This window comes from Erinaceus europaeus, chromosome 4 (genome assembly GCF_950295315.1).
Source record: "Erinaceus europaeus chromosome 4, mEriEur2.1, whole genome shotgun sequence".
NCBI classification, from domain to species: domain Eukaryota; kingdom Metazoa; phylum Chordata; class Mammalia; order Eulipotyphla; family Erinaceidae; genus Erinaceus; species Erinaceus europaeus.
Genome location: NC_080165.1, coordinates 112,694,550 through 112,718,035, shown reverse-complemented (window position 1 = coordinate 112,718,035; position 23,486 = coordinate 112,694,550). Strand labels below are relative to the sequence as shown.

Here is a 23,486-nt window from a genome sequence, read left to right as displayed (position 1 = left end):
AGCAATGGAGACTCACAGTTGCATTTGGTGAGTCTTAAGGGAGTCCTCTCCTCCCTTCATCAGTCTTTTTGCTGCTAAAACAGACTGGAGGTGGCTCTTATAGTAGCAAACTGCCAACTATTACCAGTCACTTGGGAGCCCCGGGAATCTCTGCTTAGGCTCCTCTCAAGCCACACATGTTTTCACTCACCAGTGACTTGGTGGGTTCCCAAGTAGTCCCAGTCTCATCTTGTTACAGTCTCAGGTGATCATTGATACTCCTTGTTCTTTAGAAAGTTTCTCAGCTGAGTAGAGCTGGAGGTCTGGGCAGAGTTGTGGTCTCTGGATGCTCTGGTGATTTGGTGGGTTCCCAAAAGTAGTTCTAGTCCTGTCTTGTTGCCATCCCAGATGGCCTCCTTTATATGGTGTCTTTTTAAGTCTTTCTGCTTGCTTGCTCTGTTTATTGACTTTTTTTTTTCTAACCTCTTCTGAGAACATAAAAATCCTCATGTTTCAGAAGGCACTCAGTGTCCCTGTGGTTGGATGGTACATAAACCAATGAGCTTGATCTTTGTTCAGTTTGAAAAGAGAAATAAGGATCTAGAGTTCCTTTTAAAATAATCTGGATTTTTAATTTTAAATTTCAAGCTCCTATTATAAGCATAAAATGTAAGATCTTGGGCCCTGAGAGTCTATGAATCTATGTAGGTGTATAGTCTTAGAATCAAAATAAATTTAGAACAATTATAGTATGAATCTTGCAAGATGACTATGAAGTAACTTGAACATAGAACTAAACTTGACATTTCAGAATCCACAAAAATCATCTTAAGTTAGATTTGCAAAAATATCCAGTCAAATTGAGATGATAAGTAACATAATTATGTTACTTTTTCCATGCCTCAAGGATTTGTGATTTTTAAAGCTATCCTATCCTAAATTAAGGTTCCAACTTTTCTAGGCATTATAAACACTGTTGATTTAAAATATCATATGTATACTTCATTAGAGAAAGCAAGAGCAGTTGTACAAATTTTACATATTCTGTAAGTTTTTAAAGCTGTGCAAGCTGCAAATAATGTTATAGAAGTTTCTTTTATTCTTATGAACTTAAAATTACAGTATCTTATAAATTATTTTATTAGTAAAGACTTAATTTTTTACAGCCCAGAACCTGATAAAACTCATTGGCACAACTTAGTTATACCTGTGAATTAAAAAGAAACCTTGGGAGAAAGCTGAAAAACTGATAACTCATTTAATTCTTTCTCTTAGGCATGGACCAACATGGTGCTAACAGTTCTCAATCAAATTCAGATCCTCCCAGACCAGACCTTCATGGCCCTCCAACCTGCTGTGTTCCCATGTATCAGCCAGCTGACCTGTCATGTGACTGACATCAGAGTTCGCCAGGCTGTAAGAGAATGGCTGGGCAGAGTGGGCCGTGTCTATGACATCATTGTGTAGAAGACTCAACAGTGATGAAATACAATAGAAAGGGTTAGAGTTTACCTGCTAACCCAACTGATGAGATTCTCCCCACCATTAGCCCCAGTGAAACTATCAGCTGCTCCCTAAACTCATCAACATTGGGGCTATTCTGGATACCAAAGGTGGTTGTATCCAGATAACAGAAATGATACTCTGATTTTGCACATTATTTCAGAAGAGTCTGCGTTTCTTGACACATTTCTAACTCTTGAAGTTTATTTCTCATTGCTTTTGTCCAGTGTTGTCCCATCTGGGCCATTTTCAAGACTACTGCAGTGAAAATACTGCATTCATCCATCTTTATTTTTTAAGAATGCAATTGCTAAGGAAATTTCAGTAAGTCACACACACATACATATATGTGTCAGGTTGTTGGGAAAGTTGTGATGCATTTTTTTCATAGAAAAACAAAAAAATATGAAATGAGTTTTCTGACACCCAATTAATACTCAGAGCTTATACCAGAAATTATTCATTGGAGACAGACTTGCATTATGATTGTTTTTTGGTGGGCAAGAGCAAGCTAGAAAAGTATGTTCTTAGGTGTCATAAGAAATGACTTCCTCTATAAACATTCTAGAACATTTAAAAATGATTCCTAAGTTGCCAGGGTTTTCTAATTGGTATTCACCAATATCATATGAGGTACTGCACTGCTTGTATTTCTCTCAAAAAGAAGAAAATTCTTTCCTGGCAGGATTTACAGTATGTGGTAGCCTTTGATGTATCCAGTGATATTGGCTGATACAGATATTGTCAAGAAATGTTAAGATTGACCAGCAACCCTGAATGTCTCATTAATCTTTACTTTTGATCCCAAGGCCAAAAAGGAAAGGGAAAGAGAGAAAGGGGAAAAAAAAAAAAAAAGGTGCCTTAGTCCCTTGTTGCACAAACATTTCTACTCCATAGTTATCTGAATGCAAGGTTGTAACATTTGGTTTTTAGGAAACAAAACAAAGTGCAACACATTTTATATCAATGCCTTTGATGAAAAGGAACTCAGAGATCTCCACTCAGTGAGTAGATTTCTCAGGGAAGGGTACAGGAGCTGTGGGTTAGGGTGACAACTGGAAGGGGTGGGAAAAAGAAAAATATGGTGAAATCATTTTTAATCTTAAAATATACAGTAACCAGTAAATTATGGTATAGGTTATTTAAGCTCTAATTTCGCAAGAAAGTTTAGGGGGATACAGAAGAAGCCAGTAATTTAATTTTTTAATGTAAAGTATTTCTCCTGCCTGCCAAGTAAATTTACCTTAGGTCTAATATATTTTTGTTCCAGTTGAAGTACACACTTCTCTTCCTAGATCTTACTAGAAAATTAATTTGGAATCTTTAACTTTTTACTTACAGTGTATTTTATATTTCATAACTCATAATAATTGCGATGCATCAAGTCTATTATAGGCAGTCTAGAGATGACAGCTAATTGCTGAAATATGCACTATAATTTTCCTAGTCCCTAATATTTATTCATAAATATGTCATCCTTTAAAGATAATCAACTATTTAGTGTTGGTATTTGTAAGCTGTATCTTTCTTTTAAAATATAGTTATGTAATAGTTACATATGTAACTAAATTTTTAGGAAGACAGATTGCTCTAATATATTTAGGCAATCTAAAAAGAACTTTATGGCTTAGTATATCATTTAGAGATCTTACGGTCCAGAAAACTTTTTTTTTCAGTTCCACAAAACACTTTCTGCTTTCAGCTTTTATTCATTAGATAATAATTCAAGTTTATAAATAGATCTACTTGTTGAATTGTTGGGAGAGCAGTCAGCTGTGCTCTATACTTTTTGTAAGTGGAATTGAAAGTCAGGTAGATTTTTTTCATTAACAAAATCAGTACGTCAGGGTTAATTGTAGCTTGAGGGTCAGTTTTCTTTTGTAAGTCTCTGAATATTTCATAATTTACTGGTGGCCAAATTAATTCAGGAAAGCAGAGTGTCAAATCAAAGCAATTATAAAAGCCCTACATGCAGTAACTCCTTTTTAAAATACAAAAAATTCAATAAAAGCCAGTCTCAATTTATGAAGAAACTGCTCCAAAAGTTGATCATTTAAAAATCAGAATCCATTCTTCAAACACTGCCATGGAACATGAGTCTCACAAAGAAAAGAGTGAAAGAATTCATATGTAGGTTTACAACTAATTACAAATTTAGAAGAGTTTTGATTCTGTCCATCCTATCTTCTGTGCTGCACTTCAGATTTCAACTAGAAGATTCACAGTAATATTCCTTACAGGTATTTGCAGTTGTAAAAAAAAAAAACAAAAAAAATAATGACATTGCTTGGTGCAAATAATTTCTTTTAAATATGACGCTGAACAGATGAAGTCAGCTGAATCTCCCCAACAATGAAGGAGAGGAAATAAGTAGAAACACTTGGTAGATGAGTAGCCCCTGCCCAAGGTCAGTCCTTATTTTTGCCTTTACCCATCCCAGACCAAGGCTAATGCAGCCTCTATAGTTAGAACAATTATTATCACAAACTTAGATTTGCAACATTGCTTTTAGTCACTTTTATTATTATTTTGGTAAATGCACATCATGAAAGAAACACTTGGACAACTTGAAGTTCCCTAAAGGGGCCAGGTAGTGGCACACCTGGTTAAGCAAAAACATTACAGTATGCAAGGACACAGGTTCAAGCTCCTGGTCCCCACTTGCAGGGTGAAAGCTTCACAAGTAGTGAAGCAGGTCTGCAGGTGTCTCCCTTCTGTATCCAATAATAGATAAATAAAAGTAAATTAAAATATAAATAAATTCCCCAGTGAAAGACATCACTAAATACACCACTCTCCCCATCAGATCTCTCCTAGTTATCAGGAGAACTAATCTCATGTGTATAAGCCATCTCCTGAAGAGCTTTTTTTTTTTAATATAGCAGGGATTTTGCTGGGCATTTATGCCTGCACAATTTCACAGCATCCGGTGAACTTTTTATTTTTTAAAAATGGATAGGAGACACCACAGTGCTATTCCACCACTCATCAAACTTCCCATTTAATGGTCTAGGACTGGAACCTGGGTCCTTAAGCATGGTAAAATGTGTCCTCTATTGCCTGGCTCCCTGAACAGCTTTTAAAGATGCTGAAATTCTACCCCTTCTTGTTTCCACTTTCCTTATGACTATTTACCAGCCTTCTTTATTCTACAAAGCTAGTTTATCTTTTACTGTTTTTAAGCTAATGACTAAGCAAGACAAGTGCTAACATAGGTGACAGCTTGCATTTAAACATGTCTCAGTTACCCTGTGATCTGTTCTCCAAATAGTAAGTTGATAGGTTGGGTTCTAGGTTCAAAAAAATATAGGTTTTTGAAGATAATTTCTATATTTCCAGAGGGAGACAGATGGTAGAGAATAACAATAAGATGTTCTTAAGTTTTGGCTGAGTGGTGGCATACCTGGTTGAGCACACACTTTACAGTGTGCAAGGACCTGAGTTCAAGCCCCCAGCCCCTACCTGCATCTGGGAAGCTTCATGAGTGGTGATTAAGTGCTATAGGTCTCTCTGCATATTCATTTTACATGAATATTTTTCGGTACTCATAGTACTGTCTGACAAAATGTTAAAATAATTCTAAGGGACATTTAAGTTGAAACTTCTTTGTTACAATATCACTATGCACTTTGTTCTTATTGTTTCAGAAAGACATTCAGAGTTTGTTGAGGAAAATCAAGTAACTTTAACTGTAAGAAGTAAATGCAGTTATATCATAGATAGCTTGAATTTCCCCAAAGAAGTTGTTATTAACTCTACTCATATTGAAAAGATTTTTCTCAAAAAGGAAAAACTATTTTCATGTCAGTTTCATTAAATTAAGTATAATAAAGACCTAGTTTAGAGCTATAACAATAGAAGGAAGTTACTAACTGCAGAAACCAGGTTATATCTGTTGAATGGCACCATGAATAGCATATTTTGTTATCACTGCGATTTAATGAAGTGGTTAATGAAGCAATTTAATGAATTTTATTTACTTTTTTTTCAGATGAGGACATAGACCCAGAGAGGGTAAGGAACCCCCCCCCCCCAATAACCAGGAAATAGCATAGTTGGTGACCAGGGAATTTTTAATTCAAAAGCCATGCTGTCTAGCATACCCTGTCTAAATGTTTAGAGTAAGCATCTTACTGTTTCAAGGAATTAAACAGTTAAAAATGAGGTGATTATATTTGATTGAGATCCCAGATCTGTACTATGTGGAGATTTTTCAGATAGGATTTTATAACAATAGAGTATTTATATGTAGAAAGATTGTAGGATTATCATATAAAAGATTGACTGTACAAAAATAAGGGAAACAAATGTGCTAATTTTTATCTTAAAGCAAGAATTTAGGGATTATTTAGATAATTATTCAAAGTAGGTGAAAATGATAGAAATACTGTTGCTAATGGTCAGCTGTTACCCAGAAAATGAGGCAATCTGTCTGGAACAGTAAGAATGATCTGTAAACCTCTTTCAGTTAACAATTAATCACTCAGAATAAGGTGCCCTGTAGCCAACAGTGCTTCTCTCTGTTTGCTTCCCTGGCAAGTATATAGTACTAAATTTATGTCATCATCAAAGTTTAGGAGTATTCAAAATGACTAATTTTCTTTTTTTTTTTAAAGATTTTGTTTATTTTATTAATGAGAAAGACAGGAGGAGAGAGCAAAAGAGCTAGACATCACTCTGGTACATGTGCTGTCAGGAATTGAACTCAGGACCTCATGCTCGAGAGTCTAGTTCCGTAGCCATTGCACCACCTCCTGGACCACACAAAATGACTAATTTTCAAAATGTACATTCTTGCAGTGGAAGTAACCAGTAGAACAAGATTATTTAAAGATTCAGGTACTGGGGGCATCAGGTCAATATCCATAGTAAATATATAGTATTAGTGGCTAAGTATTTCTACTTGTTTTAAATCAAAGACACATGAAGGACAAAAATCCAATATTTCATTAAACTAATGATATCATATGTATTACATACGTGATCCTAGTGAGATTTAGTGAGTCCTTTCAAAAGCAAGGGACTATTTTAAGCACCATTTATTGGAAGCCTGAGCTTATTGGTGGGCAAGATTTACAAAACTGGTTAAGAACTCATAATTATGCCTCACCTTAGAAAGTGATCTCACTAACCACTAGGACAATCCAGGAAACTTATCTTTATGTGAGATCCCCTTTTGCCTATATATGTAATGTTTGTATTTGACATGGAAAATAAATATAATAATGTTTTTGGACTCTCAAATGGCTTAAACTTACAAAACAAAATTATTACTTCAGGGAAGATAGACCAAAAAGATACCCCTCCTTGGGATGATATAGAAGAAATTTAGCTGAGAACAATGCTCGGTTTCCTTATAGACAGTACAATACTTACTGAGGAAGATTCACTAGCACTATAAATACCTTTTCCCTCTGTCTTTGTGTACTATGAGGAGGTCCCAAGGAGAAAAGACTGGCTCACTATCCTAGTGACTGAATTTTATAGTCAGGGGCTGGTGAAACCCATTCAACTATTGATACAATCCTTTCAGCTTTTTCAACCACCAGTAATTATTTATACTTGTAATTTTTTTTTCATACCAGGGCACTTCTCAGCTCTACCAGTGGTGCCAGGAACCAAGCCTGGGACCTCTTAAATGCATTTTCTCTTTGTACTACCACCACCCAGTCTTGCTAGCTATACTACTGATTCTTATCTTAAAACGTTAAGTAGTAGTTGACTTTAAAACAGTGATTCTCAAACTTTAGCACACATCAGAGTCCCTGGAGAATTTGTTAAACTAGGATTTCTGGGCCTGTGTCCAGAGTTTCTGATTTTGAAAATTTTCATTTCTTCCAACAAGTTCTCAGGTGAGGCCAGTACTACTGGTCTGGGGACCACCCTTTGAGAACCACTGCCATGAAAAAATTTTCCAACTAACTTTAAGATCAAACTGATTTATGAAGCATTAGAAAAATTGCCAAATTTACCCTTGGGCAGACAATTTGAGGCTGAATTTTCTATAGCATCCCTGTTTCCAGATTTATCACACTAACAGTTGTTTTTTACAAGCTAAAAGACAATGTGAATGTATGTGTTCTATGGAACCAAGAAGTCAGTGTAAGCTTCTTGTCTTTGTATTTAGTATTGATTTTATGGATGACCGTTTGTATCATGTTGACCTGTTGCCATTTACTAAGATGATTTAAACTTGTGTGTGTGCAGTGTTTTGAGATGTCCCTGTCTTTACAGTATTAAATGACTTATTTTCTTATTGGCTTCATTGGCTCCAGAAGCTTTGGAATAGTTGCTTGTCAATAGTTTTGTATCCATTATTCACCAATAATGTACATCAAAGTAACATTACACTAGTTTATGTGCTGTCTTCTTTCAGTTAACTATTTGATATATTAGCATTTTAACTTCCTATTTATCTGTAAAGCATCTACCAAATGGCTTCATGGAAATTTACAAACTAAACCAACTCCCTTTTGAGTAGTAATGTGCCTATTTTAAGGACTTCTCAGCAACTATATATAGTGGTGGGGTTTGTTTTTTTTTGCATATATCTATACAATAAGAACCATATTCATTATCTCATCTTCCAAATGTTGGGAAAAATTTTTAAGTGCATTAATAGCCTTTGGAAATTCATGGAAATAGAGTCAAAGCATATCAACTGGAATACAGATGGAGCCTTAATTTATCTCTTAATTCTTTGTTCAGTTAATTAACATTAAAATAAGAACTATAAAGGGAATAATTCAAGAGAAAAAATTAAGTACCTTAAAATCATCACCCATTTATAAACTAATTCCTTTAATAAAGTTGCTCTGAAGTCATCTTAAATAAATTAACATTTAAATTCCTTTAGACTATTGTATGAGTAGAAAGAAGTGACTATTTACTAAAAGTAATGGGATCAGAAATCATGTCAAAATGTTAATGGAATCAAAGATTCAAGTTCTTGCTTCTGTAGTTGGAAATAATTGAATTAATTTATTCTCCTTTTCCCATAGTCATTATTGGAAAGTATGTATATATGTTTAGTTTTCTTAGTAATTTAAAATTAAATTTAAAAAATTTCCATGAATACTTTTAGATTTATCAATTAATGTCAAACGGGGGAGTCTAAAAGTCTATCTTTTTTAAATTACATGTAAAATAATTTTTTTTTTTTAAGTCAGAGAAGCAGAAGTTCCTGACACTGCCAGCCACTAGTGGTCACCATGGCTCCCTCAGGATTATGTACAACCTTTTTTGTATTATTCCCTCTGCAGTTCCATCAACTAATGTTTTTGTTGGAAGTGGTCCTCTCTAATAAAAACTGATTTCCTGCGGGTAGACAAAAGTAAACAGTTTGTGCTGTTGCTAGTTTGGTTTCACTTCCGTTGCAACCACGTTAGTAGAATACCCATGCCCAGGTGTGGCATGACTAGGGCAGAAGAGGTGCCTATTGGGAAAGACTGATAGACTGATATTAAGTTTTCGTTCTTAGTTTCATGAGAATAGAAAGGAAAAAACAAGAGGTTAATTTCCCTAATCATGTCCTGAGAATAATGAAAAGATTTTCCTGTTTTTCTAACAGAAACACCTTCTTCCATTGTAAGCAGTTCCCATGCTACCTTTTCCCACTTCTAAACAGCCAATGTGTGGTAGGGGCCCCTTTCTCCTTTCTTGTTATTATGCCAAAGAATTGACATGTTTTCATTGAAAATTATAAATAAATGAAGCTTGGTATAGCCATAATTATTTGAGTCAGTACATCATTTTGTCTAGAGAATGCAAAATCCGTCTTTGCAACCCCATTCATCAGGAGCCTTGATGCATTTTGTTTACTCTAGAGGACTTGTTTTTGCATTCTTAGTTTGGTCACATTTATTTTCAAAATATACTGAAATCACCCTCCTTTAAATGTTGATATAGCTAATTTGGTTTGATATAATCTGTATTTGCTGTTTAACAAGTCTCCGTAAGCAAGCTTGTAAGTGTATTTTGCGTACATTTTATCTGAGATGAACATGAAAATTCTAAAGAGAGAATATTTTAAAAGACCTTGTATTTGTTGCTTGTGTTATAGAATAAAGATTCAAATGCATAAAAATCTATGTGAGGTTTTTCTACACTGAATAAGTACATTAAAATAATTGTCAATATTCTACGTTTATAGAATACTGCAAAAAAAAAAAAAAAAAAACACCCAAGTTCCTTCCTATGGTATTTCATAGCCATGAATGAAAAAACCCTTGCCAGTTATATAACAGAGCCAATCATTATTGCCAATTTGTATATGCCTAGAAAACACATTTAAAGAAAGAAAATACACAGAACACTGTTATCCCCCACTTCAAAAATAGTGGGTGGGTTTTACAGTATCATTTTTTTTTTGCCTCCAAGGTTATTGCTGGGGCTCAGTACCTGCACTATGAATTCACTGCTCCTGGAAGCTATTTTTTCCCTTTCTGTTGCCCTTGTTGTTTATCATTATTGTTGTTATCATTGTCATTATTGTTGTCATTGTTTGATAGGACAGAGAGAAATCGAGAGAGGATGGAAAGACAGAGAGAGAGAGAGAAAGATAGACACCTGCAGACCTGCTTCACTGCTTATGAAGTTAGCCTCTCTGCTGGTGGGGAACAGGGGCTCAAACCCATATTGTTATGCTGCCATGCTTCGCACCATGTGCACTTAACCCACTGAGCTACTGCCCAGCCCCCCATTTTATTTCTTTATAAGAATTGGTATCAAATTCTTTATAAGAATCTGATACCAATTATAATTCTTATAATAGATATTATAATAGATTCTTATAATAGATATTAGCATGACTCATCCATTTACTTATTTATAAATAGCTAAAAATCCCCAACTAATAGGAATGATGCAGAGGCCTAGCAGTGGTACATCTGGTTAAGAGCACAGTTTAGCATGTCCAAGGAACCTAGTTCAAGCCCTCTGTCCCTACTTGCAGAGAGAAGCTTCACCAGTGATGAACCAGTGTTGTAGATATTTTTCTTTCTAAATCTGTCTCTATCCAACAAGTAAATAAAACATAGAAAAAAATAAGAACAATGATATTATAAGACAGTATTCAAAAAAAAACTACAGTTGCTTAAAAGGTCATGATCTTGGGTCAGTCAGTGGCACATATTACCATGCACATGGACCTGGTTCAAGCACCATCCCTATCTTCCCGGGAATAGGGGGAGGCTTTCATAAACAGTGCTGCAGGTGACTCTCTCTCTCCCCGTCCTCCTCTCCCTCGTAATTTATCTATCCTATCAAATATAAAGGAAAAAAGAAGTTAATGATCTTGGGGGCAGGAGGTAACCCACTGGTATACTGTATAACTTAACATGTTCAAGACTAGGTTCAAATCTTATCACCACATGGGAGCACCACAGCACACAGGAAAGCTTCATGGTGACAGGGGCAATGCTGTATGGAGTTTCTCTCACTATCTGAAAATTTTTTTTAAATCTTTATTTATTGGATAGAGACATCCAGAAATTGAGAGGAAAGGGGGTAATAGGGAGAGACAGAGAGACACCTGCATCCCTGCTTCACCACTCACAAAGCTTTCCCCATGCAGGTGGGGACCGGGGACTCGAACCTGGGTCCTTGCACATTGCAACATGTGCGTTCAACCAGGTGTACCACCGCCCAACTATTGAAATTTTAAAAGAATAAAAAAGTTGAATGGGAGCAGTGGGATCACACATGCACAGAGCACCACTGTCATCAAAAAGAAACATTTATGACCATCCTATATTGCACTTTAATTTTATTTATTTTATTTTAATGAGAAAGAGATTTGCTCAGTTCTGGTTTATGATGGTTACTACAGTGGTGGGGGACAAAACACTGGTGGCATGTGTGGTGTGGAACTATACTCCTGTTGTAAACCATCATTAAATCACTAATGGCTAAAAAAAAAAAAAAAAAAAAAATTCCAGGTGGTAACCTTGAGAAAACTGACAAATTTGCTGTAGGTCAAACTGAACTTAAGTTTATGCAGGCCAAAACACACCCAGAGCTCCAACATGAACTGAAACTTCTAACAGAACCAAGTCTCAAAAATTTGTGAAGTCTTCTTGAGAAAGCCAGAGTCTACACCTACAATCTCTCTCCAGCCTTCAGTTTCCTCCTTATGCTTAAAAAGACTGATGGGGATACAGAGACTGCACAGGTTCCTGTGCTAAATATGAATAGATATGGGCCCTTGGTCAGATTTATGGAGCCTACAGTTAATGGTATTTATATATTTCCCATATTTGAGAGCTACCCTCTACCCTCATCCAGTCCTATTCCCAACTCTGACACCATTTCCCCAGACAATACATTTAGCCCACCTGCATGTTATCTGTAGGGCTCAGGTAAAAAAATTAATAAAGTTAGGAGTCGGGTAGTAGCGCAGTGGGTTAAGCACAGGTGGCACAAGGCCCAAGGACCTGAGTAAAGACTCTGGTTCAAGCCCCCAGCTCCCCATCTGCAGGGGAGTTGATTCACAGGCGGTGAAGCAGGTATGTAGGTGTCTATCTTTATCTCCCCCTCTCTGTCTTCCCCTTCTCTCTCCATTTCTCTCAGTCCTATCCAACAACAATGACATCAGTAATAACTACAATGGGCAACAAAAGGGAATAAATAGAAAATAATTAGTAAAGTCATGGACCCCTTGGAATATATGTCTATTTTAGAATAGACTTCCTAGACTTTTCCAAAATGGAGACCCCCAAATCTCATCTGCTATATTTTTGCCTTTAGGTTCCTGATATTAAACACTTTGTTCTGCTTTATATCTTAATGCTTTTCAGCAACCAAGTTGCAGATACTATCATGACACCAACCTGACTTCCCTGGGCAGACGACCACACCAATGTGTCCTGGAACCCCAACATCCCAGAGCCCTAACCCACTAGGGAAAGACAGAAACAGGCTGGGGGTATGAATTGACCTGTCAATGCTCATGTCCAGTGGGAAAGCAATTACAGAAGCCAGACCTCCCACCTTCTGTACCCCATAAAGATCTTTGGTCCATACTCTCAAAGGGATAAAGAATAGAGAAGCTTCCAATGGAGGGGATGGGGATACGGAACTCTGGTGGTAGGAATTGTTTTCCTCTTATCCCCACAATCTTCTTGATCATTATTAAATCACTACTAAACAAACAAAAATTTCGTAATGAAATAATGTCCACTTAGACTTAGATACCATCCTCACCTATTTCCTATTACAGTTCTCACTCACTCCAAAGCTAACCTTATAAAAGCAAGGACTACAAAAGCTGAATTAGGGCAAGAGACTGGCATACTTTAACGATGACTCTTTAGTCACTATCAGGCCATTCCACCAGCTGGGGCCCTAGTGGGGGAATCCTGAGATTCCCAAACAGACTTGATGGACCTAGAACTCGAATAAATCCCTCTCTCCATTGTTACTGGTCATTTCTATCAGGAACAACAAAATAGACCCCTTTGTGGGCCCCCTTTGTAGGACCTTGCCCTCAACTTGGATCAACAATGGTAGAGAATGTTCCATCCTTCAAATGGAGGATGGACAACATACTCTATGCTACACCTGAGGAAGATGAGTTGATACTGGGGAAGCATGGAATGTTCCTACTCATGACCACAGAATGTGAGCTCAGATCTACAGGGCCCCAGATCACATTGATGGGGTTTATAGTCAACAATATTTATATCCCTTTCCCATATGAGGGAGCTACTCTCTTCCCTGATCCAGCTTTCTGGTCCTTTTCCCAGCCATGACATCATCTCCCCAGACAATAGCTTGGGTCCACCTGCATATCAGATTTCAGGCTCAGGCAAAAAATAATAATAATAAATAAATAAAATAAAAAACACTGGTATAGCTATAGGCCCTTTGAAATATAACTAAAATATGCCTACTTGCTATCTACAAAATGGAGGACCCCCCAACACTTCATCTGCACTATTCCAGCCTTTAAGTCCATGACTGGTCAACAATTTGTTAGGCTTTTTATGTTAACTCTCTTTTCAGCCACCAGATTCCCAGATGCTAGCAGGATGCGACCAGACTTCCCTGGACAGACAACCCCACCAATGTGCCTGGAGCTCCGCTTCCCCAGAGCCCTTCCCCACTAGGGAAAGAAAGAGACAGGCTGGGAGTATGGATCTACCAGTGGACGCCCATGCTCAGTGGGGAAGCAATTACAGAAGCCAGACCTTCCACCTTCTACATCCCATAATAACCTTGGGTCCATACTCCCACAGGGTTAAAGAATAGGAAAGCTATCAGGGTAGGGGATGAGATACGGAGCTCTGGTGGTGGGAATTGTGTGAAGTTGTACCCCTCTTATTCTATGGTTTTGTCAATGTTTCCTTTTTTATAAATAAGAAATTAAAAAAAAAGACCTAGTCAGGGGTCAGGCGGTAGTGCAGTGCGTTAAGCACACGTGGCGCAAATCACAAGGACCTGCTTAAGGATCCTAGTTCAAGCCCTGGCTCCCCACCTGCAGGGGAGTCACTTCACAGGTGGTGAAGCAGGTCTGCAGGTGTCTCTTTCCCCATCTCTGTCTTCCCCTCCTCTTTCCATTCCTCTCTGTCCTATCTGTCCTATCTCTGTCCATATGTGTGTGTGTTACACATAAAATTATATATACAATTTATACAAATTATATATAAATACATCTAAGAGAATCTTTCTAAACTGTTCTTGTTTAACTGTTCTTTGCTTCAACATCCTCTATACATTTCTTCTACCCTTTCCACACTTTAAAGTTGTCTCATGTTTCTATGCCTTGTGCTTCTGGGTCTTTCTCACTGTGTATCAACTTGCTGAGCATTAAATGTTTACAAACAAAACCACACTGTTGCAAGAGGATTTGTACTTGAAAATTATTGTGCATGTATCATTGACATTCACAGCCATGAATGTACTATAACATAGCTTAATTAACATTTTGTACCAAACTTTTATAAGGAGACCATCAGTTCAAATGCACTTTAAACTTTAATCAAACATTTTGGAAACAAATTCTAATAGTCAATTATTTCATTACCACCTAGCAATGAATATAATATGTACATAAAGCTATATGTATTTCTTTTAGAGGTATTAGATGCTCCAAATATTTGGCTTATGATCAAGTATTATAATTTATCTTTAATAAATATTTCATATCACTTATTAGAAGATTCACTTTCCTATTTGGCTTAAAGGTAGGTTCAATAAGCAAGTGAAAATAAAATTGAAGGATAATGCAATCTTGTGGCTTTCACATATTGACCAACATTCCTGTTATCTCAAATCTTTAAATGAGCACTCTTAGCTTGCCTTTTGTCTGCTTCTTGTTCGTGTTTATTTATAGATTTCTAGTTGCAACATCAAGTCATTGGTGCCCTGAATATGCTCTGCTAACTTAATCTGGCTGCACAAAATGTTTTGATGTCAAAGAAACAAGCTGTCCAGCTTACTGATCTCATCCAGACTCCAAGACAGCAAGACATAATTACATCCAGGGGAATTTTATAAACCATGTCTAAGTCATAAAAACACACTATTTCAACTTGAGATCAAATTTACATCAATTTATATCTGACAACTAAAATGCTAAACTTCAATTGATACTGATATGGCTCTTTTACATCAACATCTTGATTATTTGCTATATTGAGCAATTATATTTATCATAGCCAGTACAAATTACTTTAAAAGGTAAAGCAACATCCTTTTCCTAGCCTATAACAGAGAATAGCCTTGAAGAAAAAAATGCTGTTAAATATTGTCATACAGGTTGTTCCATTATAATTTTAATTGGAGAAAAAAAGCAAATATTGAGGTTAATTTATGAACTTTAAAGGGAAAGATACTATAGGGTATATTTTAGTGAAAAGTTTAATATTCTTAGATTTGTTTTAACCTGCTTCTACAGTGATAATTAAATGAGTAAATACTTGGATTGTTTAGCAGAACAATGGATCATCAAAGTAACATTCTTCTAAAAGCCCAGAATAGATATATTAAGTGGGTTAAATATATATTATTGCAGACCTCTCAGATCAAAAGGACTTTGATATGAGCTTCTTGGGGGGGGGGGGGAATGAGGATAACTGACAATGGTTCTAAGTACTGCCTACTGAAGGAATAGGTAAAATGCATACTTAGAGTTAGATTTTGTACTGCTAGATTAGCACATTTTATTTAGCTTTTATTCCTATGGGAAAAGTTTACAAAAACTTTTGTTTGGATGAGAGTGGTAGCATAATGGTTATGCAAAGAGACTCTCATGCCTGAGGCTGACAAAGTCCCAGGTTCAATCCCCCACATACACTGGTATTTCATTCTCTCTCTCTCTATCTATCTATCTCTCTGTCTCTCTCAATAATAAAATGAATAAGGGGCCGGGTGATGGCACACCCGGTTGAGCACAAATGTTACAGTGTGCAGAGACCCAGGTTCAAGCCCCCAATACCCACCTGCAGGGGGAAAGCTTCATGAGTGGTAAAGCAGGGATGCAGGGATGTTTCTGTCTCTCTCCCTCTATATCTCCCCCCTTTCCTCTTGATTTTTGGCTGTCTCTATCCAATAAATAAATAAACTAAAAATTGATAAAATAAAATATTAAAAAAAACTTTTGTTTTGGGATTCGAGCATGACATCAGAGTAACAAAAAGTTCTACCCTGCTCTGCTCCACCTACAAGGCCTCAGCCCACTGCCTTCGCCAACACTCACCTAAACACATAGTCTTCATTACCAGCTCATGCTCCACCAAGAAGCCAAAGGAAAAGAAGTCAACAACCATTAAGTTGTTTCAGAAACTATCACTGAAGACTACACAGGATTTACTAATTATCAGAACTGGGATTATCTTTCATAAAAACTTGAGGGAAGAATGTGAATTTACAGGACTTCACCCAAAGACTGAATGAAAGCTACTGGGTCACCTTTGTTTGATATGTGTTTCCTTAAACACATTAGATAGAATCCTATGAAAAAGTGTCTGAGATTAATTGATTTTTTTTTCCCAATAGTTCCTCATTCCTTTTTCCCTATTCAAGTAGATGATTGACTTTGTTTCAGGAGAGGTAGATGAAGCAGAAAGATAAAGCTGTCTGTGAGAATCTCTGCTCTTCTATTACAAAAGGCTACATCTGATAGAAATTAATACAAATCAATATATTTTATTACAGTAAAAATCGATATATTAAAGTGAAAATGTGATTCTTTTTTCATTGTGGATTTTAAAGGAAGGGTGTAAAGAAAAGGAGAAGCATAGACAAACTTTCTAGGGTAAAAATAAAGAATAAAACACTTGAAGTAGAACCAAGTTCCCTGGGTTCAACAGCAGAGAAGGATCAGAACCTAGCAAAACTGTAAGGTCTCAAGAATGGGTGGTAGCGCACCATGCTAAGTGCACATACCGTATAGGGCAGGGACCAGTGCAAGGATCCCCGGTTCTAGCCCCGGGCTCCCCACCAACAGGGGGGTTGCTTCATAAGTAGTGAAGCAGGTCTGCAGGTGTCTATCTTTCTCTCTGCCTCTCTGTCTTCCCCTCCTCTCTCCATTTCTCTCTACCCTATCCAACAACAGTGACAGCAGCAATGGAAAAAAGATGGCCTTCAAGCTCAGTGGATTCATAGTGCAAGCACCAAGCCCCAGTGGTAACCCTAGAGGCAAAAACAAACAAACAAAAAAAACTATAAAATCTCAGGGTAGGTCAGCCTAAATACCATTCTAGGCCTCTGGATGGCCAGATATCCAACTCCTGGTGGAAGCACAGACTAGTGAAAATACATACATACACCAGTGGTGAAGATGTAGCATAGTAAACAGCCAAACAGCCACAATGGCAGAATAGAGCTCAGACACTTTTTTTTCTTATTTCTTTATTGGAGGATTAATGTTTTACAGTTGACAGTAAATACGATAGTTTGTACATGCGTAACATTTCTCAGTTTTCCACACAACCACCACTAGGTCCTCTGCCATGTTGTTCCAGGACCTGAACTGTCCCCACCCACCCCAGAATCTTTTACTTTGGTGCAATACAACAACTCCAGCCCAAGTTCTGTTTAGTGTTTTCTCTTCTGATCTTGTTTTTCAATTTCTGCCTGTGAATGACGTCATGCCACATTCATCCTTCTGTTTCTGACTTATTTGACTTAACATGATTTCTTCAAGCTCCATCCCAGATGGGCTTAACACAGTGAAATCACGATTTTTACTCAGAAAATGTCCAATAGTTCTAGTTATCTTTTCATTTAGCTCCTCCATTTCTTTGTTGATTTTCTGCCTGGATGATCTGTCAACTTGAAAGAGTAGGGTGTTGAAGTCCCCTACTATTATACTGTGTTGTTGTTAATATATTGCTGTATCTCTTTCAACAGATGTTTGATTTATTTAGATGGCCTTTCCTTGGGTGCACAGATGTTGATAATCAGTAAGTCCTCTTGACTGACTGATCCTCTGAGCACTAAGTAATGTCCATCCCTATCTTTTAAAATTTTATTTATTGCAAAGTCTATCATGTCAGATATGAGCATAGGGGCAAGAGAATGGCATAAACATACAGGTAGAATATTAACCTTAATCAATAGGACATTTGCCTAACACACAGGTACAGGAATAACAAAAGACATAAAAACTGTGATGTGATCTCTAGGGAGAAAAGTGCCTCTGGAATGTGAATGTTCCACAAAGCAGGAGGTGTTCCCTACCTGTGCTGTTCTTACTTGGTGATTTTTGCTTTAATAATCAAAACCTTGGTGATTTATGTATTAGTGGTCAAAGCCTTAGTGGGTTTTGTTTTAGTAATCTATACCTTGGTGATTTTTGTTTTAATTATATAAGCCTTATGAGACTATAAAAAATAAAGTTCTGCTTAAGTAAGACAGAGATATCTGTTTGAGCTTAATTCAGCATCAACTCACTCGTCTCTCATTCTTCCTCATTCTTTGCCAATGCTCCTCCTCTTTCAGGTTACCCTAATAACCTGCTGGGGCTAGCCCCCAGCAAACCAAGACTACTGTATCCTGCTAGACTGTCATTCAGACTAGAAGAAGGCATAAAAATCTTCTCAGACAAGCAACAGTTGAAAGAATCAACTATCACCAAGCCTGCCCTGCAAGAAGTTTTAAAATGTCTCCTATAAACAATCAGATCACTATGAATATGCCATATATCAGAACACTCTAAAAACCTACAATAATGGCATTAAAATGTCTTTAACCTATAATATCTATAAATGCCAATGGCCTGAATTCACCTATTAAAAGGCACAGAGTAAGAAGATGGATCAGAAAACACAACCCAACCATATGTTGTCTGCAGGAATCCCACCTAACTCAACAAGACAAACACAGACTCAAAGTGAAAGGATGGAAAACTACCATACAAGCCAATGGACCACCTAAAAAAGGGCAGGAACAGCTATGCTCATATCTAACATGATAGGCCTTACAATAAATAAAATTTTAAAAGATAAGGATGGACATTAGTGCTCAGAGGATCAGTCAATCAAGAGGACTTCCTGATTAACAACATCTATGCACCTGATGAGAGAACATCTAAATATATCAAACATCTATTGAAGGAGCTACAGCAACATATTAACAGCAACACAGTAATAGTAGGGGACTTCAACACCCCACTCACTCAACTTGATGATCATCCAGGCAGAAAATCAACAAAGAAACAGAGGAGCTAAATGAAGACATAGATAAACTAGAACTATTGGACATTTTCAGAGTAAAAATGGTGATTTTAATGCTTTCAGCCCATCTTGGATGGAGTTTGAAGAAATCATGTTAAATGAAATAAGTAAGAAACAGAAGCATGAATATGGGATGATACCATTCACAAGCAGAAGTTGAAAAGCAAGATCAGAAGAGAAAACAAATACCAAGCAGAACTTGGACTGGAGTTGTATTGCACCAAAGTAAAAGATTCTGGGGTGGGTGGGGGAGAGTTCAGGTCCTGGAACAATATGGCAGAGGACCTAGTGGGGGTTGTATATTGTTATGTGGAAAACTGAGAAATATTATGCACATACAAACTATTGTATTTACTATTGACTATAAGACATTAACTCCCCCAATAAAGAAAAAAAAACAGAAGACCCAGCTTTGAGCCCCCATTCCCAACCAGCATGGGGAAAGCTTCACGAGTAGTGATGCAGGACTGCAGTTGTCTCTCAGTCTCTCTCTCTCTCTCCCCCCATCCCCCCCCACTCTCCATATATATATATATATATATATATATATATATATATATATATATCCCCTCCCCCCTCAATTTCTGGCTGTCTCTATCCAATAAATAAAGATAATAAAAAAATTTTAAAAAGAAAACAGGCTAACAAACCAGGAATCTCTGTTGCTCCATGTTTAATTTCTCATTAAAAGTATAATATTGTAAGGAATTTAAACCTCCCCCAATCTATATGCTCAGAAGTGTGCTAGATAATTTAGTTACAATTTGTTCTTTTACCTTTACCAGCCTTCCAAAAGTAGATTTATTCATGCCTATTTTACAAATTGAGAAAACTAAGTCCTTGCCAAGGGAAATGCTAAGTAAGTAACTAAAGGCCAGATGGCTAGAAATTGGCAGAGCTAGAATTCAAACCCTGCTTAGTCTGACCCCAAAGCCATGCTCTTTCCATGATGGCAATGTTAACTAAGTAAAAATTTTAATGATGTTAACAGCAAAATGAAGTCTAGCCACAGCAATGTCTCCAGCTCACAAACTTATGTTTGCCTCTTCAAATCTCTACTCTTGACATTATTGTGTTCTGCTAGACTTCCACTTCACAATGAATAACTAACTGGTGTCATGACTGTGATCAATTCAGAATAGACCTACCCATTCTAGGTATAAGCTGCACAAAATTCAACTGACAACCATATTCAATTCAACATCCTTGCCAAGGGATAATTTGAGAAATCTAATATTTAAGATCAACATAAACATCATTTTAAGCATCCACAGTTTTAGAATGTCTAATTTTAATCCTCCATTAGGTAATGCTGTTGACAAGCAATGTATTCAGACCAAATTATATCAGCTTCATTTAGAGATGCTTCCACTGAATTAAGATTTAATGTTATGCCTTCAGCTTTTTAAAAGGGTCGATATGAGAAATTGTCTATTTTGTCCATAAATCTATATTTTAGTAGGAGCCTATTACATTATTTATTTGCTTCCTTATTTAAGGAATAAGAAGGCCAGCTTTCTCCAAAACTCAAAATCAGGATCTTTGAAAATGGTTCTTTGATCTTGTGTTAGCTGCTTACTTTTTTTTTTAAGTGGGTACTTGTTTTTGTTTTATACCTTACTATCTAGCAAGCTCAGGTTAATTCTGGCTCATAGACGAGTCAGGACAAAGGGGTACAGGAAGTACAAACTTCAGGCACCACATTCTTATACATACAGTTTTTCCCATTTCACCTTACTCTTGACAACAGTTCTACAAGGTAGTTTCAATTCATGTCATCTCATAACAAAATAGTATCTCAGATAAATTCCCTAAAGTTGTCCAGTGAGAATTCAAGCCAGACTCAACATCTAAGTTTACTTCTTCCAACCACAGAATGATTTTTCCTTCCTTAACTCCCTAGTAGTACCACAACCCCTCAAAACAACTTTTTTTTGGTAAGAAAGTAATGTGAATAAATCATGTCAAAATAAAGCATCCCATTAAATATGTGATTGGCTAACTCTATGATGTAAGAAACCACAAATGTATAGCTTCTCTTAATGCAACTCCAAACCAGATACCTTATTAGAGGTTCATACAAACCAGATACTGTTCAGTGACAAAAAGAATCTAAAGCAGTGTCTCAGTACCACATGGGTCTTTGGTAGAGGTAAATCTATGGGATTTCTGGTCTCTCATAACACATTCTTGCTTAGGGCCAGCAAGAACGCTCATTTGAATAGTCCGCCTACTTTATTATGCACACAATGTGTGCCACCACCTGGCCCCTGCCCCCAGGGAATTTAAAAAATATATTTTTAAAAATTTATTTTGGATAGATACAGAGATAAATTGAAAAGGAAGGGGGATAGAGAGAGAAAGAAGATATACTTGTAGCATTGTTTCATCACTTGTGAAGCTTCCCTGATACAGGTGGGGACTTGGGGCTTGAACTTGAGTTCTTTTACATTGTAATGTGTATGCTCAACATTGTGTGCCACCACCCAATCCCCTCCAAGGCCTTTCTTTAAATCTCATTTCTTCAGAAAAAAAGAGTAATATATACAATATATAGACTTATGCTGTTCCCTGCTTACAAGTGGTTTTAAATTTCACCTCAAAAGTAACTGTTTACACTAACATAACACAAATAAGAAATATCTATTTGCAAAAGAAAAAGCAGAAAGAAAATGTCTCTAAGACTTGGTAAGAAGTATGGTGGCTAATGCTAGGAGGATGGGGGTGTAGAACTTTGGTGATAGAGCAATCCTGTATATTGGATGCATGCGTGCGTGCGCGTCGGTGGAGTTTTTTTGAGTAGGTTGTCATTTAAAAAATTATTAGTGACATAAAAAATTACAAAATAACAGGGATATAATCCCACACCAGTCCCACCATCTGAGATAATATATATAGTTATAATTATAAAATAGTCGTCAACCCATATCTGTATCCCGGGAAGAATTAGTGCAGTTTCCAATGGAGAGAATGTATGTATTTCTAAGCATTATGCCATATGTATAAAATACTCCTTGTGTATAGATGCTTGTAAGTTTGTATATTAGGCGATCATTAAGAAAAGTATTTTCAGGTTTTTTCAAACATTTGACCTTTAGTTTTCTATATCATGAATCTTGGAAAATCTAGCCATATTTAAAAGAGAATAATGGGAGCTGGGCAGTAAGTAGGTAGCACAGCAGGTTAAGCACAGGTGGCACAAAGCACAAGAACCTGTGTAAGGATCCCACCTGCAGGGGGATCGCTCACAAGTAGTGAAACAGGTCTGCAGGTGTCTATCTTTCTCTCCTCCTCTCTGTCTTCCCCTCCTCTCTCCTTTTCTCTGTCCTATTCAACAACAATAACAATAACTACAACAATAAAACTATAAGGGCAACAAAAGGGAATAAATAAATATTTTTTTAAAAAAAGAGTAATCATCACAAATGTTGTAGGGTAAATTAATATTCTTAAACTGAAAAACAGATACAAGTAGACTCATTTAGATAAAAATTCCTAATGTAATTTTTTCTTTTCGTTCCTCCTCTCTTTCTCCCTTCCTCTTTCTTCCTTTCCTTTCTCCTTTCCTTTTTTGAGCAAGACCAACTCTAACACATGCAATGCCAAAGCTAGAACCTGGGACCTCACATATGCAACTCCTGTGTTATACCACTAAGCTACATCCCTGGCTTTTTATTTTATTTTTAATGTATATAATAGGAATATAGATTATGTATATTAATCCCATTACCTAATATCTAGCTTGTCATATCTATTTATTTTCCCACAATAATAAACCTTTAAGAATGCTGTATTTCTGATTAGGTACTTAAAACTATTTATTGTCATCAGGGCTTCAGTGATGCTATATGTCTGTGTTCATCCACTGCTTTTGTTTGGCTCTATTTTATTTGTTCTCATTTTTCCAGCTAGAGTGTCAAAGTAATTGAAGTAGAAGGAGAGAATATAGATGCCATAGCACTACTCCACTGCTCTTGATGTTTCCCCTTTCCCCATATGGTGACTGAGGTTCAAACCTGGCTCCTTACACATGGTAAAGTGCACTATCCCAGAAGCTACCTCCTGACTCCACGCAGATGTTAATATTTTTTTCTAAAACATGGATGTAAAAATCTTAGATTATTTTTTTACCAGAGCACTGCTCAGCTCTGGTTTATGGTGGTGCAGGGGATTGAACCTGGGACTTCAGAGCCTTAGAATTGAGAATCTCTTGGCATAACCATTATACTATCTACCCCTACCAAAATCTTAGATTTTTGGGGGGTGGGGAAGCAATGATTCCACCAACAATGACAGGTAAAGATATTGTTCTTGGTTAGGAAGAAT

At 36.7% G+C, this 23,486-nt stretch overlaps 1 protein-coding gene across 5 annotated transcripts in view; it reads left to right on the top strand.

The window, feature by feature from the left end:
* The window catches only part of ARFGEF3 (ARFGEF family member 3), a 133,824-nt gene extending 129,801 nt beyond the window's left edge, over positions 1 to 4,023 (top strand). For all 5 annotated transcript variants that reach the window (XM_060190386.1, XM_060190384.1, XM_060190383.1 and 2 more), the window contains one exon: positions 1,255 to 4,023. In XM_060190386.1, coding sequence (XP_060046369.1) covers positions 1,255 to 1,446 — 192 coding nt within the window. In that variant the 3' untranslated portion in view covers positions 1,447 to 4,023. The remainder of the gene's footprint in view (positions 1 to 1,254) is intronic.
* The last annotated feature ends 19,463 nt before the right edge of the window (positions 4,024 to 23,486 follow it).